The sequence below is a fragment of the Vipera ursinii genome, assembly GCF_947247035.1.
Source record: "Vipera ursinii genome assembly, chromosome: 7".
NCBI lineage: Eukaryota > Metazoa > Chordata > Lepidosauria > Squamata > Viperidae > Vipera > Vipera ursinii.
Window position 1 is genome coordinate 10,824,808 of NC_139521.1, and position 16,316 is coordinate 10,841,123.

Consider the following 16,316-nt stretch of genomic DNA (forward strand, 5'->3'; position numbering starts at 1 on the left):
TTTCTCTAGGACAGGGGTTCTGTTGGGAACCAGGCCACACAAGCGAAGGGCAATCGTGCAAGTGCATGAAGCTGCAGTGTGCATGCATGCAAAACCATCCCCTCTTCCCACCCACCCGTCCCCCCGCCACTATCAGTCTGCATAGCCAGAAAAGATTGGGGACTGCTACTCTAGTAAATTGCTTATATAATAATAAACCTTTATTGTCAAAGTACAACGTGTACATTGAGATTAGCTGAGCCTCCCCCCGTGCTCTCTCCCCCCAACACACAGTGACAACAAACCTTCTATCCTACCACACCATGTGAACCAACTACACCACACACCGGCCTCCCAAGTCAATTCTGCATAAGATTATGTCCCATTTAAAAGCCTAACAGCCCACAGATAAAAGCTATTTTTCAGCCTGTTGGTACGGCTGGCTATAGTCCTATATCTCCTACCGGATGGTAGGAGAGTAAAGAGATACCGTCCAGGGTGTGAGTCATCCCTGAGAATCTTCCTCACTCTTCCAAGGCAACGAGTATATGAAGTATATGAAGTTCAAGGGATCATTCAGAGGTTATGCAGTGAAAGAAGAAGAAAATACATGCTCACTTTGAATTAATAAATTATTCCACTTTTTTTGCTTATTTGCATGTACTTCCAACTATATTTCTTGTTCTAAAGGAAAACAAAATAGATGCCATTTTCCTTTTGAGATTCATGTACTGTTAAGTCATTTCATTGTCAGGTTTAAGAAATTTTATTCCAAAATGCAGTTAGGGTAATTGGGGATATTTTGATATTATTAATGAAAGGGCTCATTGCTGATCTGCCTACTTTGTTTTGCTAGATCCAGCAGGAAGAATATTCTTTAGATAAATTAAAATTGGAACAGGAAGTATCAAGATTGGAAAGCACTCTTAAAAGAGTAAGTATTTAGCCAAAATATTCTGATTGGATTTGGAGCCATAATTTTTTTATGTGGTCACTATTTCATGATTATTTGAAAAGAAAACCATAGGGGGGAACACACACACACACACACACACACACACACACACACACACACACAGACACAAATACTTGTTACTACAAGGCAATTTACCTTATTGTGGATTTCACTGCCATTGATCCTTACTATCATTTTAGTGGCGCATAGTGTGAAGGACTGCTTTAAATTGCAGCCTCTTTATTTTCTTATATGTAATGGGACAACCTTATCTCCTCTTCGGAATGTGATGTAGACCGCTATTGACTTAATGTTTGCTTGATTCACAAATAAACAAAAGATAAAATAAATAAATTGCAGCCTTTAAAGTACATTCAGTTTAAAAATGTCACGCAGCTTTGGAATTTCTTTTACTCTGCAGTTAGAAACTGAACGTCTTGATCAAATATCTACAGTGTCATTGTTAAAAGACAAAATAAGCTCTTTGGAAGATGAAGTAAACATTAAGACTCATCAGCTCTTAAACACATCTGAAGATTCTTCACAGTATAAGGCAGAATTGAGTTCCATAAAGTAAGCTCAGCCATGTATTTTATAACTGCTAAATGTGTATCTGCAATTCATTGGTTGCTGTGGCTTTCAATGATATGCTCCTAAAAAAGAGGTCTCCTGACAAACTGGAAGTAATAATATGGCTAATCTGATTGAACAGTAAGAAAAACATACGCTGAATTTGTTTAGAAAAAGTTTATATTAATTTACATGTTCTAGAGACTAATATTAATCCAGTGATTAATAACACAGATATTTCTTATGTGTGAGTTCCTAGATGGTGATAAGCCGAATTTTAGGGTTTATATGCCCAGATATGCAGGGATTAACTGGCAGGGGAAGATACTGTATATAGGAAGGCAGCAAATCCCACACTCGCTCACATTGATGATGTTGTGGGGGTGTATCTCTTAAAAGGAATGTCATTCAGTTTCAGTTATGTAATTACGTTTGGTGATATTCATTCTTACGAAAATTAAAAGGACAATTTTGGAAAACATAATTTTTCATTCTGGGAAGCCTAAAAAAAAGGTATAGCCCTGATTGCTCTTTTATTCAATCTAGCTCACTATTTCTTTATAAATTATGATACCCACTGAAGATACTGTACAGTATAAATGGATTCATATCCTGTGCCCAATATTGTATTTAACATAACTGTCTTGATTTTACAGACTATTAAATGAACAGATTCAGAAATCCCTAGATGAGATACAACACCAAAAGTCTATTAAAGAAAATGAACTTCAATCCGCTCAAGAGGAAATTGATATATTAGAGAACAAAATAGGTGAATGAAGTTGTACTGTATTATTAAGAAAAAAAGTACATATAATCTAGTTCAGTTCTGCACAAAATCATTCACAGTCAGGTTTTAACAGGAGTAAACAGGATATAAATAAGACAAATAATTTTTTGATTCAAACGTGAGGCTGAACACTTTAGCATTCAGGCTGAATTTATTCTAGTTGCTTGACTTTCTTCTCCATGTATTTTGTAAACTTTATATTCAAATTAGTTAATAGTAAATGTATACATACAACAATATTAATGAAAAGTGATTCAAAATTAAGTATCAAAAGCCTTTGTATAAACAACTACAAAAATGTGAACATATTCCTTGAATATCATTTTTGCCTCTTTATCAGAAAAAATATTCAAATGCTGACATCAGAAATACTCAAAAGGAATTATAGACATTTCTAGTCTTTTATCTTTGAATAAGAGGGTGGGATAAAAGTTCTGGGAATTCCTATATCAAACAAAAGCTAGAATACAACTGAGGGCATCAAGTCTAGTTTCCTCCAATTCATAGAGTAATCGGATAGAATACCATACTCATGTATGAGTATAATATAAAAGTATAATAGTATAATATAACCTGCATTGAGTACATTGTTTTGCTCTGCCCTCTGCTATAATTCCATTAGCATTTTCAAAGATTCTGATTATGTGTATTACAGATTCTAACGCTTAATTGAGGAAAAAGCAAAAAAAAAATCCCATTTGTTTCGGTAAAGGTAAAGGTTCCCCCGCACATGTGTGCTAGTCATTTCCAACTCTAGGGGCCGGTGCTCATCTCCGTTTCAAAGCCGAAGAGCCAGCGCTTGTCCGAGGACCTCTCCGTGGTCATGTGGCCGGCATGACTAGACGCCAAAGGCTCACGGAACGCTGTTACCTTCCCACCATAGTGGTCCCTATTTTTCTACTTGCATTTTTACGTGCTTTCGAACTGCTAGGTTGGCAGAAGCTGGGACGAGTAACAAACGCTCACTCTGTTTCGGTACCTAAACGTATATTTACTCAAAGAGAGAGAATGCCATTAATAATTATGCAGTATAGATTACAAGCTACATTTACTGTATCTAAAATATAATGGTTCTTGTTTATTGCTTTTCTAGACTTTGGGCCGTCCTATTTTTATAATTTTATGTTTTCTTGATGTTTTTATAATCTATGTAGATTATAAAAATCAGACTATATTTTCTTGGTGTTTTTATTTTACCCTGCCCAGAGTTATCATAGAGCTGACATCTTCATACATTTAAAAAAAAAGTACTTAGGGGGGAAAAAACCTAAAAATCAAAATGGCAGTCATTCTCTGACAGATATTTCCAAACTTCACCAGGATTTTAACTTTCCAAGGTCACATATGGGGTTTGAAATTGGCAAACAACAGAAGTTTTGTAAAAGCAAAGCTTTAATATACTTTTAAGTTAAATTGGGATGACTGACTATTCTTCCCCAATCCTTTGTTGAGTGTAGCAATAAGAGTATTTATCAACAACAATCTCATAATCCAGAACACAGGAACACAGAACAAATACATCAATACTGGTGTGCTTACAGGGGTTAGAGTTTTACACGGTCAAAGCAAGTGAACCAACTAAAATTTTTGTTCTTTTGCTGTTTTCAGATGCACTCAATACTAAGAGCTCATCGCAAAATGAGACTGTCATTCTGCTCAGAAGTACTGTTAATGCCTTGGATAAGGAAAAAGATAGCCTTCAGGAAAGTATAGATGAAAAAACTGAAAGAATTGCCTATCTAGAAGACAATTTAGCCAACAAGGTATTTAAACAAAATAGGAAATGGAATATCAGAACCATTTTATCTTCATTCTTATTGAATAAAGGGCAGAATCGTTGTTGTTTTTTTGTTTCCCTATAATAACTCTTTTTCCATTCTGTTAATTTCTTTCTCTTTCTTTTAGCAACTGTGTCTTAATAATATTAAGAAGAAATATTAATAATATTTAAAAATATTAAGAGGAATAAGAAAACCATCCAATCTGGGAAAGCTAGCCCCAGGGTCTTATGTGGAACTCTTAAGAACTTAATTGTATCTGCCTGATAAAGACATAAGTTCCCTTTGTAACCTTATATCATTACGATGGCTGATGGGATAGATAAGATTCTGGTTAGTAGATGGCATCTGATCTTAGCTTTGGTGCTGGAATCACCAGATGTAGCAATAAGATTGATGAGTATTAAGCAAAGTTTAGCAATCACCCACTTTGATGATAGATGGCGGTTCCCAGTTCTCAACAAAAGGATAGTCTTTATGTAAAGCTAGTGGGAAATTCTTCTGTTTCATTCTTCCCGGGGAGCAAAGTTGTTCTCCCCCCATCCACACCCACACAAACAGCCACACGGGTGCCTTATATAGGAGGGGGGCCCCAGGCCGCAGCCCATTCGGAACAGAGCTGCAGAAGTGGTGGGCGAGCATACCCGAACATGTGTTCTGTACACAGCTGCATTTGTGAAAGCGGCACGAACACACGCAAAACCATCCTCTCTGCCCGCCCCCCTCTCCCCCCGAGCTGGAAAGGATGGGGAACTCTCGTTACATAGGATATTTTAAGCTCTGTGTAGAGACGTTTTCTGGGCAGCAGAGAAAATTCCATACCTTGAGAATTCATGGGAAAATATGGACCCAAGAGATAAAAAAGTTAGCCAAGAGTAATCAACTCCTCCCAGATTCTGAATACATAATAGTTTTACCCAGTTCATATTACGCCCTGCTTACTAGCCTGAAGATAAAGAGAGGCAGCATATATAACAAATGGTATTTAACAAGAAGTTTCCAAAAGGGTTCCCCAGACAAGGGGGTTCCTCAACCAGACTTTTTCATTTTATTTCAAAATAAAGTTAGTATTTCCTAATTTCATAGGAAATTAAGGCTGCCTGCTTTAATCTATGGAATGATAATCAGGTGTCTGTGGGCAGTCCTGCCTTATTTAAAGAACAGAATTGGGGTATTCACTATCAAAGTTTGATCTTTGTAAGATAAATATGTGGAGGTGTGTCATGGCTTGAAAAAGGAGACTTCTGAGGACTTTGAAAATGGTCCACAAACTTTTAAGCATCGTTGTATGTTAAATCAATTCTGTAAACCACTAAATAGCTTGTCTTTCCACAGCTGAAGAATAAGCTTTTTGGTTGCAAGTCCATTTTTTGTCCAAAAGTCAAAATAAAGCATTAATTTCATTGCATCTTAACGGCATAAATGCAGTGAAGTCATTTCTAAAAGATTCTTGTTGGAAAAATATGCAATGTAAACTCTTGGTTTTTTTGTATTTTTTTAAAAAATACATCTATTAAGTAAAATCAAAAACAAAAAGATACATATGTGTACGTAGAGGACTTTTTTTTTACATTTTTACATTTATATTAAAAGTAATATAAAACAGTCATTCTAGCAGCTACCTTTTTTCGTCTTCCATTCTTCCCCAGCTATTTGCCAAATATTTTCATATTTTACTTTGAACTTGATTCATTTTGCTTGGATCATTTAATTATGATTATTATTACTACGTGCTTCTATACACTCAAAAATTTTGAAGACATAATTTGGCTTCTGCAATTTGCTAGAAAATTAGTGAAAATTAAAAATTAAACAAGGGGAAAAATGTTTGAAAGACAATAAGAACAAAATTATAGGTGGTAAATGTTTAGTAGTATTACTATTAATAACTGCCACTTAAGTTGCCAGTAAAATCATAATTGCCTATAAGTGGTTGGCGCAGAACTATAAATGTATAGTAAAGTTGTATTGATATATCTATATAATGTCATGCATATTAGTGTTCTGTGCTTGTTGCAGGAGCTTTGAAAAAAAAATTGGTTAGGATAGAGAGGATAGTTTGCCAAATTAAATCTAATCCTATGTTAGATTTAAAATTACAGGAAAAGAAAATACATAACATACATAACTCTCTGTCTTTAAACAGGAAAAGACTATCCTCAACTTACAAAAAACAGTTACTCAGTTGGAATTGTCTTTAGAGTAAGTAATACAATTATAACTTTTGGTTATTCTGAAACTCATTTTAAAATGATCAGGAGTAATTTTAATGAGATTCTAAAACTAACTGAGCCACTGCAAACTTTATGATGTAAAATAGAAGAAAGGGGGGAAAAAAACCCGGATTTTTGTAGTTTAGCTAATTTTATTTTAGATAATTGTGTTATATATCAGGGAAGCTATTAAATGAAATGCTTACTTAGCATAAGATGATGGATGTGCAGAATATTGTATATTATAGCTTTTGTTTAAATGGCTGGTTACCTTCTAAAATTTATTATTATTCAAGCCACTTTTATAACCATTCACTTTAATCTCCCTGAAGACATAACAGTTCACTGTAAAGTTGTTTTCTAGTTCTTCTGAACCTGTTTTCTAATTCTTCTCAATTGCTAATAACTTCTCTTTTTTAAATATCTAATTGTATTTCTGAACATTTTATTTATTTATTTATTTTATTTGATTTCTATACCGCCCTTCTCCCTAGGGACTCAGGGCGGTTCACAGGGCATATATAAATAACGATACAAAAATTAAAAGGAAATTAAACCAGTGCCCAGTTAAAAAACAATAATAAAATAGTAAAAAAAACACCAATTTAAAAACCCATAATCCCCCATCAGGCCAGACCAGCTAATTCAAATAAGTGGGTCTTTAGCCCGCGGTGGAAGGTTCGGAGGTCCGATGCCATCCGGAGCTCAACCGGCAGTTGGTTCCATAATGCCGGAGCGCCCACAGAGAAGGCCCTCCCCCTGGGGGCCACCAGTCGGCATTCCCTGACCGGAGGCACCCTGAGGAGGCCCTCTCTGTGGGCACGTACTGGGCGGAGGGAAGTTGACGCCGGCAGCAGGTGGTCCCCGAGGTAACCCGGACCCATGCCATGTAAGGACTTAAAGATCATAACCAAGACCTTGAACCTCACCCGGAAGACAACTGGCAACCAATGCAGCTCGCGGAGCAAAGGTGTAACATGGGAGTACCGGGAAACTCCCAAGACAACTCTCGCGGCCGCATTCTGTACCGGTTGGAGCCTCCGAGTGGTCTTCAAGGGAAGCCCCATGTAGAGAGCATTACAGTAGTCAAGGCGAGAGGTCACAAGCGCATGAGTGACCGCACACAGGGCATCCCGGTCCAGATAGGGCCGCAACTGGCGCACCAGGCGAACCTGGGCGAAAGCCCCCCTAGTCACGGCCCCTATATGATCTTCCAGAGTAAGCCGTGAATCTAGGAGGACTCCCAAGTTGCGAGACCTATCCACGGGGGGTAAAAGCTCACCCCCCATAGAAACAGATGGAACATTTTGAATGTCCCGGGATGCCGGAATGTACAGCCACTCAGTCTTGTCAGGGTTGAGTTGAAGTCTGTTCCTCCCCATCCAGACCCGAACCGCCTCCAGGCAACGGGACATCACAGCGAGGGCATCACTGGGGTGGTTTGGGGTCGAAATGAAAAGTTGGGTATCATCGGCATATTGATGATACCCAACTCCAAAACCACGAATGATCTCACCCAGCGGTTTCATGTAGATGTTGAACAGGAGAGGCGAGAGGACCGATCCCTGAGGAACTCCACAAGCGAGAGTCCTAGGGGTCGACCTCTGCCCCCCTGCCAACACCGACTGCGAGCGTCCCAGGAGATAGGAGGAGAACCACTGAAAAACTGTGCCTCCCAATCCCCTGAGATGCTGCAGCAGGATACCATGGTCGATGGTATCGAAAGCCGCCGAGAGGTCTAATAGGACTAGGACAGAGGAATATCCCCTATCCCGAGCCCTCCAGAGATCATTCACCAGAGCGACCAATGCCGTCTCCATGCTGTACCCGGGCCTGAAACCCAATTGGTAAGGGTCCAGATAATCCGCTTCATCCAGGACCAGAGGGAGCTGATGCGCCACCACACTCTCAACAACCTTCGCAAGAAAGCGAAGGTTGGAGACTGGGCGAAAGTTGTTCAATACAGCTGGGTCCAAGGCAGGCTTCTTGAGGAGAGGTCTCACCACCGCCTCCTTCAAGACAGTGGGGAAATAACCCTCACTCAAAGAAGCAGATATAACCGCCTGGAGCCAGCCTCGTGTCCTCTCCCTAGCTGCATAAACCAGCCAAGAAGGGCACGGATCCAATAAACATGTGGTGGAGCTCAGCCTCCCCATAATCCTGTCCACTTCATCAGGGGTCACAGAATCAAACTCCTCCCAGATAACATTGATAGGACCGCCCGTGTCCTGATCGCCAGACTCTGCCCAGCTGGAGTCCAAACCGGTCCGAATCCGAGCGATTTTATCCGACAGATGTTGACTAAATTCCTCGGCACGACCCTGCAAGGGATCCTCCCTCACCTCCTGATTAAGAAGGGAGCGAGTCACGCTAAACAAGGCGGCCGGGCGATTATCTGCGGACGCGATGAGGGTAGAGAAGTAATTACACCTCGCCGCCCTCATCGCTGCGAGATAAGACCTAATGTAGGTTCTTAACCGCAACCGGTCGGATTCAGATCGGCTGGACCTCCAGCAGCTCTCTAGGCCCCGTTTCCGACGCTTCATCTCCCGGAGCTCCACGGAGAACCATGGAGCTCGCTGGGATCTGCACCGGATCAGGGGCCGCAAGGGTACAACCCGGTCAAGTGCCTCAGGGGCTGCCCTTTCCCAGGCTTCCACTAAGGCATCCGCCGAGTTGTGAGCAATGGAGGCAGGTGGGGACCCCAGCGCCGCTTGGAATCTATCAGGATCCATTAAGCGTCTGGGGCGGTACCATCTAACTGGCTCCGTACCCCCACGGCGGGAGGTGGCAAAATGGAAGACCAGCCGCAGGAGGTGATGATCGGTCCATGACAGGGGCATAATAAATGGAGAGCCCCCACCAAGATCATCCAACCACCGTCCAGATAAAAAAATCAGGTCAAGGGTGTGGCCTCCCTCATGAGTTGGTTCAGAAATTACTTGCGTCAGGTCCATGGCCGTCATGGAAGCCATGAACTCCCGAGCTAGCTCAGATGAGCCTCCCAGGGATGGTAGATTGAAGTCCCCCAAAACTATAAGTTTGGGGAACTCAACCACCAACCCCGAGAGGACATCGAGCAGCTTGGGCAGGGCTGCCACTGCGCGACTAGGCGAAATGTACACCAGCAGCAAGCCCAACTGCGCCCCAGAACCAAATCTCACAAAGAGAGACTCACACCCGACTATCTGAAGAACAGTGGTCTCCCGCGGACATAAGGTCTCCCTAATAATCACCACCACACCCCCACCCCTACCTTGAGCTCGTGGCCGGTGTAGCACCCGGAAGCCTGGTGGGCAAAGGTCAACCAAAGGGACCCCACCCTCTGGGCCCAACCAAGTCTCCGTGATGCAAGCCAGGTCCGCATGCTCACCCTCAACTAAATCCCTAACAAGGGGAGCTTTGTTAACCACGGACCTGGCATTCAGGTACACCAGCCGGAGCTCAGGAGGCTGCACATCCTCGCTCCCGGGACCTCGGGGAAGAAGCAGAGGGTCGGAGCGCCTCACCGCTTGCAAATAGCGGAGACGGCCCACCCGGTAACGATACGGCCCCCTGTCTATCCGCCTGCTGCCATTCCCCGTCGTGGGAATTGGTAATCCCACGACCCGCTCGTGAGCTCCGGCGACAGCGACACCCTGTTTTAATTAAAATTATTTATTGTATAGACTCGAAAGAGGCATTATTCATGGCTTGGGATATGAGGTTTTTATATTAATAATATTTGATACTGTCCACCAACCAATGAGCATAGTAAGATAAAGCGGCAGTCTCGTATCAATTACTGCCCCTTTGTACAAATAGGAAAAAGAAATGAAACAGATAAGAGATTGTTCACTGTGATATCCCAAACTGAAATTTTTATCTACCGTACTCTGTTGTAACAAGGTAGAAGTGTAAGCCAGTGATAAGCTAGTATGGTTCAAGGTGTTGGTTATGACTTTTAAAGCCCTTAATGACACAGGTCCAGGCTACCTGATGAACCAGATTATCCTGCTAAGTCTAGCCTGTGCTACTCAGGCTTTCAGGGAGGGCCCAATGCAGATCCTGTCGGTCAAAGAACTCTGACTGTCGGGATCCAGGAAGAAGAGCCTTATCACTTAATAATTGGTAAACAGTGTGTTGTCTGGGTTTACATTTGTAAAAGAATCACTAACAATTACAGAGGGTGGTGAGTACAGCACAAGACATCGTGGGCTGTCCCCTGACACCACTGGATGACCCGGAAGAGCTACAAAGACACATACAAGAGCTACACGAAGCAGGAGAACCATTTGGCTTAAAAATAAACCTGAAAAAGAGCCAGGTTATGTTTAATAAATTCACCAAAGAAAGAAAAATATATCTGGAGAAGAACTAGATGTAGTAGACCACTACATGTACCTTGGCCAATGGGTCTCAGTGGAAGATGATACAATAAAAAATTGAATGGCGTATGAAATGTGGTTGGCAGGCATTCGGCAACCTAAGCATAATTTTCTCCTATGCCTGAAAGGTTTTCGATCAGTGTGTGTGTTGTAATTCAGGGTCAGCCTGTGGGTTCGGCAGTTGGGTCGGACGACTCAGAGGAGGAGGAGGGGGGTGTTGAAGAGCTTGCTGATGATGGCCTTGAGGCTCCGCAGAGCCCTCAGCCGGGCCCCTCCCACTTGGTCACGACGGAGACCCAGCTGTGTGAGCCTGACAGCGTGGATGAAGATGACCCACAGCTGGCCCTGTTCAAGGACGCCCGACGCAGGAGGCAGTCAATCAGGAGTAAACAGAGGAAGGCAATGGGGCACCTCGGAAGGAGGCAGAGAGAGGCCACGCCCTGAACTGTATTTAAGGGGAATGTGTGGGAGGGCTGGTTTGCTGAAGGCAACCACTTGGATAGTTCCTGTTTCATAGCTCCTGTTTCATGGTTGCTGTCTTGTCTTGCTCTGTTTTATGTTAATAAATTTGGCAGGCTTTATTCCAGCCTCTTGCCGTTTGTAAAGGGGTTGTCCCTGCCTTTTCTGCAGGGCCGGTAGCAGGCTGGTACAGAACAATGGGGGTGATAAGAACAAAGAGCCCTGTGCCCTCGCCCTCTGTTTATTTTTATATACAATATGCTCAGTAATTTATATACAGACTTACCTTTATGTACAGTGTGCTCAGTAATTTCTCTATTCCCATAATGGTGGGCCATTATTTATTATAACTCTGGTTTATTTATGAAACCGAGTTACTTACAAATTATGTTCACTGGTTTGAGGTAGAAAACCTGGCATGGCTGGTTTGTTATTTTAATTTGGGTTAAATGAATTGTTAATATGTCTAAATTTTGTATCTTCCTTTACTCATAACGTATTTCATTGTTCTGTCTATCATCTGACTACAAAGATGCGAATAAAAAGCAGCCTTGAAGAAAAAGTAAATTCCTTTACTTTCCATTAAAAAAAGACATTAAATATACACCTGATCCTAGCAAGCTGTAGTAAACCTCACCGAATGTGTTTGCTAGTTTTAGTTAAAAGCCCAGTCAGGGCTTAACTATCCTGTTAAGCGGTGGGGGTTTTTTGCTACAATTCGTCTCACTTTATACCTTCAGCATCTGTGGTATTTTAACATTGGATTTGCTGGTTGTTTCCTAATAAAATTTTAATTAATAAGGAAAATTTGTTTACTGAAAGAACATATATATAGCAGAAAGGACTTTTTCAAATGAAGATTAAAAGTTTTAAAAAGAATGCAAGGCATGGGAGGCATATTTGAGAGGGTTAATTTTGCTCTTGTCAAAAAAAATTCAAAATCTCTCTTGCTACTTACCCCTTATACTACTATTTGGCTGTGTTCTGTACCAGCCTGCTACTGGCCCTGCAGAAAAGGCAGGGACAACCCCTTTACAAACGGCAAGAGGCTGGAATTACGCCTGCCAAATTTATAGCTACAAAAACAAACAAGACACGAACCAAGAAACAGGAGCTTTAAGAAACACGAACTATCCAAGCGGTTGCCTTCAGCAAACCAGCCCTCCCCACACATTCCCCTTATATAGAGTTCAGGGCGTGGCTTCTCTCTGCCTCCTTCCGAGAAGCCCCATTGCCTTCCTCTGTTTACTCCTAATTGACTGCCTCCTGCATCGGGCGTCCTTGAACAGGGCCAGCTGTGGGTCATCTTCATCCACACTGTCAGGCTCACACAGCTGGGTCTCCGTGGTGACCAAGTGGGAGGGGCCTGGCTGAGGGCTCTCATCAGCAAGATCTTCAACCCCCTCAGCAAGGTCTTCAACACCCCCCTCCTCCTCCTCTGAGTCGTCCGACCCAACTGCCGACCCCACAGGCTGACCCTGAATCACAACAGGCTGCAGGGAATATACATTGCCACTCTGCACTTTAGAAAATGCTTCTCAAGGGTTAGGGTAGCTAGAAGCAACAATAGCTAATTTTAATAGAGAAGTACGCTATAGTTTTCTTGGCTATGAACCAGATTTAGCTTATTCTGCAAGCTAGATTAAAGCTAATTAAAACTTAGCATCATATCTGTCTTCTACCAATGCTGCCATTTGTGCCATACTGCAAGAGATTCAGGTATAATTTCCCAAATGCTTGGTGATTTAGTTGTTCTACAGAAACATGACGCATACATGTTCAGTTACAAAAAATAGCTCTGCGCTTGGTAATATATCAAATATCTTTGGAACTATACAGTACAAAGGTTTGTTTTAATTGATTGCTATAATTTGTAAATTATGACCATAGTGTATGTACAGCATTGCAAAAAAGATAAATTATGTTTTAAGATTTTCTAAATCCCTCATTTATTAGCCAAATAAAGGATTCCTTAAATGGGAAAGAACGTGAACTTGCCAATCTCCACCGCCAGTTTGATGCAGTACACTCAGAGCTTGGAGAAACGGGCAGAATAAAAGAAATGGCTTTGAAGGAAAACAGAAGATTACAGGATGATCTAGCCACAATGACTAGAGAAAACCAGGTATAAAGTAATTCATATAATACACATCACAATTTATTTTGTACCAAATTTTGTACAGATTTGTAATTGTATTTGCAAAGGATGTGATGTACCTCTTCTGAAACATCATTGTAACCAAAACAGTGTAAACATTTATTTTAAGTAAAATAGTCTCACTTAATGTGGATAATTGAAACTGGCAATTCCATTGCGAAGCAATGACATAAAATGTGACATCATGTGACCACACCAACTTACAATGGCAGTTGTGGCAGTCCCAGTTATTGTGATTAAGCCAGTCCTGTGTGGTCATGTGATCATCGTTTGCCACTTCATGCCAACTTCCCCAATGATTTTGCTTGTTGGAAGCTGGAAGCGAAGGTGGCAAATGGTGAACACATGACTTGTGAGACACTCCTGTGTAATAATTGCAAGCTATTTTCCAGTTGCCTGAATCATGATCAGGTTACAACAGTCATAACTAGGAAGATTGTCGTAAGCGCCCCCGTGTTCAGCACCCTTGTAACTTTGAATAGTTCTGAATGAGTGGTTGTTCAACTACAACCATCTGTATTGGGCATATAAGTCCCAATAATAAATAAATAAAATAAATTACGTCTTTTGGAGCGTGAAGAGATTTTCTAAGTATTTTACTTTGTTCGTAATCCTATTTTTTTTAGTTATAGATTCCAATATCATGATCTCTACTACAACTATACATTAATATTCCAAGTTATCTTCCTAAAAAGTATTTGCTTGTAGGTTTTCTAAATTTTACTGGTTTGTAGATCCTACATAAGCTACTTACAGCTCGAGTGCCAGATATTTAAAAATATGTATTGATACTGACAAGAAATTCTCCTTTCCAGTTATTTTTTCCCCCAATGTTTTCAACTGTTATTCTGAATGGCAATATTTTCTCCTATCGTAGTTAAAACATCAGAGACTCATAGTTATTCTTCTCTGTATTTACTGATAAAGATAAATCCCTTATGGCTACATATTTCACAATTTTTCCAGAAACAGTTTTGTAACGGCTTACTTGTATGTATATTCAATTTATGTGTTTTTTCTAGCGTGGTAACTGTTCTAGTTTAATGTTGACTAGTATAAACACTGAATAATTATATCACTTGAAATGTTTAATTAGGTATCAGTTAATTTTTTTAAAAGTTCAAATGTTAATACCAATGTGAGCATTGCCAATGCCAAGTATCGATGCCAAAATTGTCCCAAATTTTCCATAAGGAAAATTACTTACCCATAGGTTGGAAGTGACAAGACTAAATGCTGATTTTTTTTTTGTTCTTTTAATTTGAATATGAGAAACTAATATACCAAGAGAAATGCTGTTACAAGGCTGCCTCTGTTGTTCAATTTTGATATGGAATAGATCGTATTTAAGTGTGCTGTTTGGTTAGCGTGTGTTTATTTGCTTTGTAAATAATATGTCTAACAGTATGTAATATAAACAGGTAATCTCGACTGAATTGGAAGTAACTTTACGTGAAAAAGAAGAACTGAAAGTTAGAGTTCATAATTATATTACTGAAGTGTCCAGATTTGAAAGTTTAATGTCCTTAAAGGTGAGGAATATTATTCAAATATTATCTTTTAATAAATCGATGTTGGTTTGGGGCTTTCAAGCCACTATTGGCCACTACAAGACTTCCAGCCACTACGTGGAAAAGTCCATGCAGTTTCCTTGGCAACATAGTTGGAAGTGGTTTACCGTTGCTTTCTTCCTACGGCTGAGAGAGAGTGACTGGCCCAAAGTCATCCATGGCTTCGTGCCCAAGGCAGGACTAGGATTCATGGCCTCCCAGTTTCTAGCCTTCAACTATTGTATAAAATAAAAAATAAAATGTACCTTATTGAAATTTTATAAATAAGCTGAAGTTAGTACACAAGGAAAAATTCTTCAATCTATTCTTTAAGAGTAAAGAGTAACACTGAGGGAATGTCCTTTCTTGGCCTCATAATATGTAAGCCACATGCCACAAGGTTCTACCGTTTCTATGAAAATTAGGAAGGGTATTATTAAGAATTATCAGATTTAAAACAAGTTGGGACTTTGTCACAAATGCACTGTTGTGACTCAGGGCCAGCCTGTGGGTCCGACAGCCGGCTCCGATGTATCGGATGACTCAGATGAGGGGGAGGAGGGAGACGAACCGGCTGATGATGGTTTGGAGGCTTTGCAGAGCCCTCAGCCGGGGACCTCTTCTCAGCTGCGTGAGCCCGTTAGTGCGGAAGATGATGACCCACAGCTGGCCCTGTTCAAGGACGCCCGACGCAGGAGGCAGTCGAGCAGGAACAAACAAAGAAAGGCTGTGGGACTCCTCGGGAGGAGGCACAGGGAGACCACGCCCTGAGCTCTCAATAAAAGGAGTGTTTGGGGAGGGGCTGGTTGCTGAAAGCAACTCTTCCGCTTGAGAAGACAAGCTCTAGTGTTTTTGTTAACTGCGTAATAAATCTTGGCAGACGCCTTTTAGCCTTGAACGCTCTCCAGTCTCTTCTATCTGAATAGGGGTTTGCCTTACTACAAGGCTAGAAGAGGGCTGGTTCAGAACATGCACAACTGTGATCCAGTGATTAATATACACATACAAGTAGATATATCTAGGCCAGGGGTGGGCAACCTTGGCTCTTTTATGATTCGTGGACTTCAGCTCCCAGAATTCCTGAGCCAGCCATGCTGAGGGGAAAGGGAGAGGTTTCCAAGCTGAGCCATGTTGGCTCAGGAACGCTGGGAGTTGCAAGTCCACGAGTCATAAAAGAGCCAAGGTTGCCTACCCCTGATCTAGGCATATATAGATGTCTAGGTTTGCTGTATTTAAAAACTCCAGTATGTAAATAGTGTACATACATACATACAGATGATGATGATGATGTTATCCATTCAGTTGTGTCCGACTCTTGTTGATTCTATGGCCAGGTTTCTCCACAGCTTCCAATCTAGCATTTCTTTGAGTGGTTCTGTGCTCTGGCTGGTGTCAGCTTTGACGGTGTCCAACCACCATGTTCTTTGGTGGCTTGGTTTCCTTTTACCGCTAACTTTCAAACTTAATTGCTTTCACAGTGAATTCCCCCAAGGACAG

General features: G+C 41.2%; 2 protein-coding genes across 3 annotated transcripts in view; one reads left to right on the forward strand and one right to left on the reverse strand.

Moving 5' to 3' along the window:
• PPAT (phosphoribosyl pyrophosphate amidotransferase) overlaps nucleotides 1-16,316 on the reverse strand; it is a 320,661-nt gene that overhangs the window by 24,902 nt on the left and 279,443 nt on the right. The window lies entirely within an intron of this gene.
• CEP135 (centrosomal protein 135) overlaps nucleotides 1-16,316 on the forward strand; it is a 47,599-nt gene that overhangs the window by 24,591 nt on the left and 6,692 nt on the right. For both annotated transcript variants that reach the window (XM_083367229.1, XM_083367228.1), the window contains exons 14-20: nucleotides 836-913; nucleotides 1,356-1,507; nucleotides 2,161-2,276; nucleotides 3,903-4,057; nucleotides 6,219-6,274; nucleotides 13,068-13,236; nucleotides 14,691-14,801. In XM_083367229.1, the coding sequence (XP_083223355.1) occupies nucleotides 836-913; nucleotides 1,356-1,507; nucleotides 2,161-2,276; nucleotides 3,903-4,057; nucleotides 6,219-6,274; nucleotides 13,068-13,236; nucleotides 14,691-14,801 (837 nt within the window). The remainder of the gene's footprint in view (nucleotides 1-835; nucleotides 914-1,355; nucleotides 1,508-2,160; nucleotides 2,277-3,902; nucleotides 4,058-6,218; nucleotides 6,275-13,067; nucleotides 13,237-14,690; nucleotides 14,802-16,316) is intronic.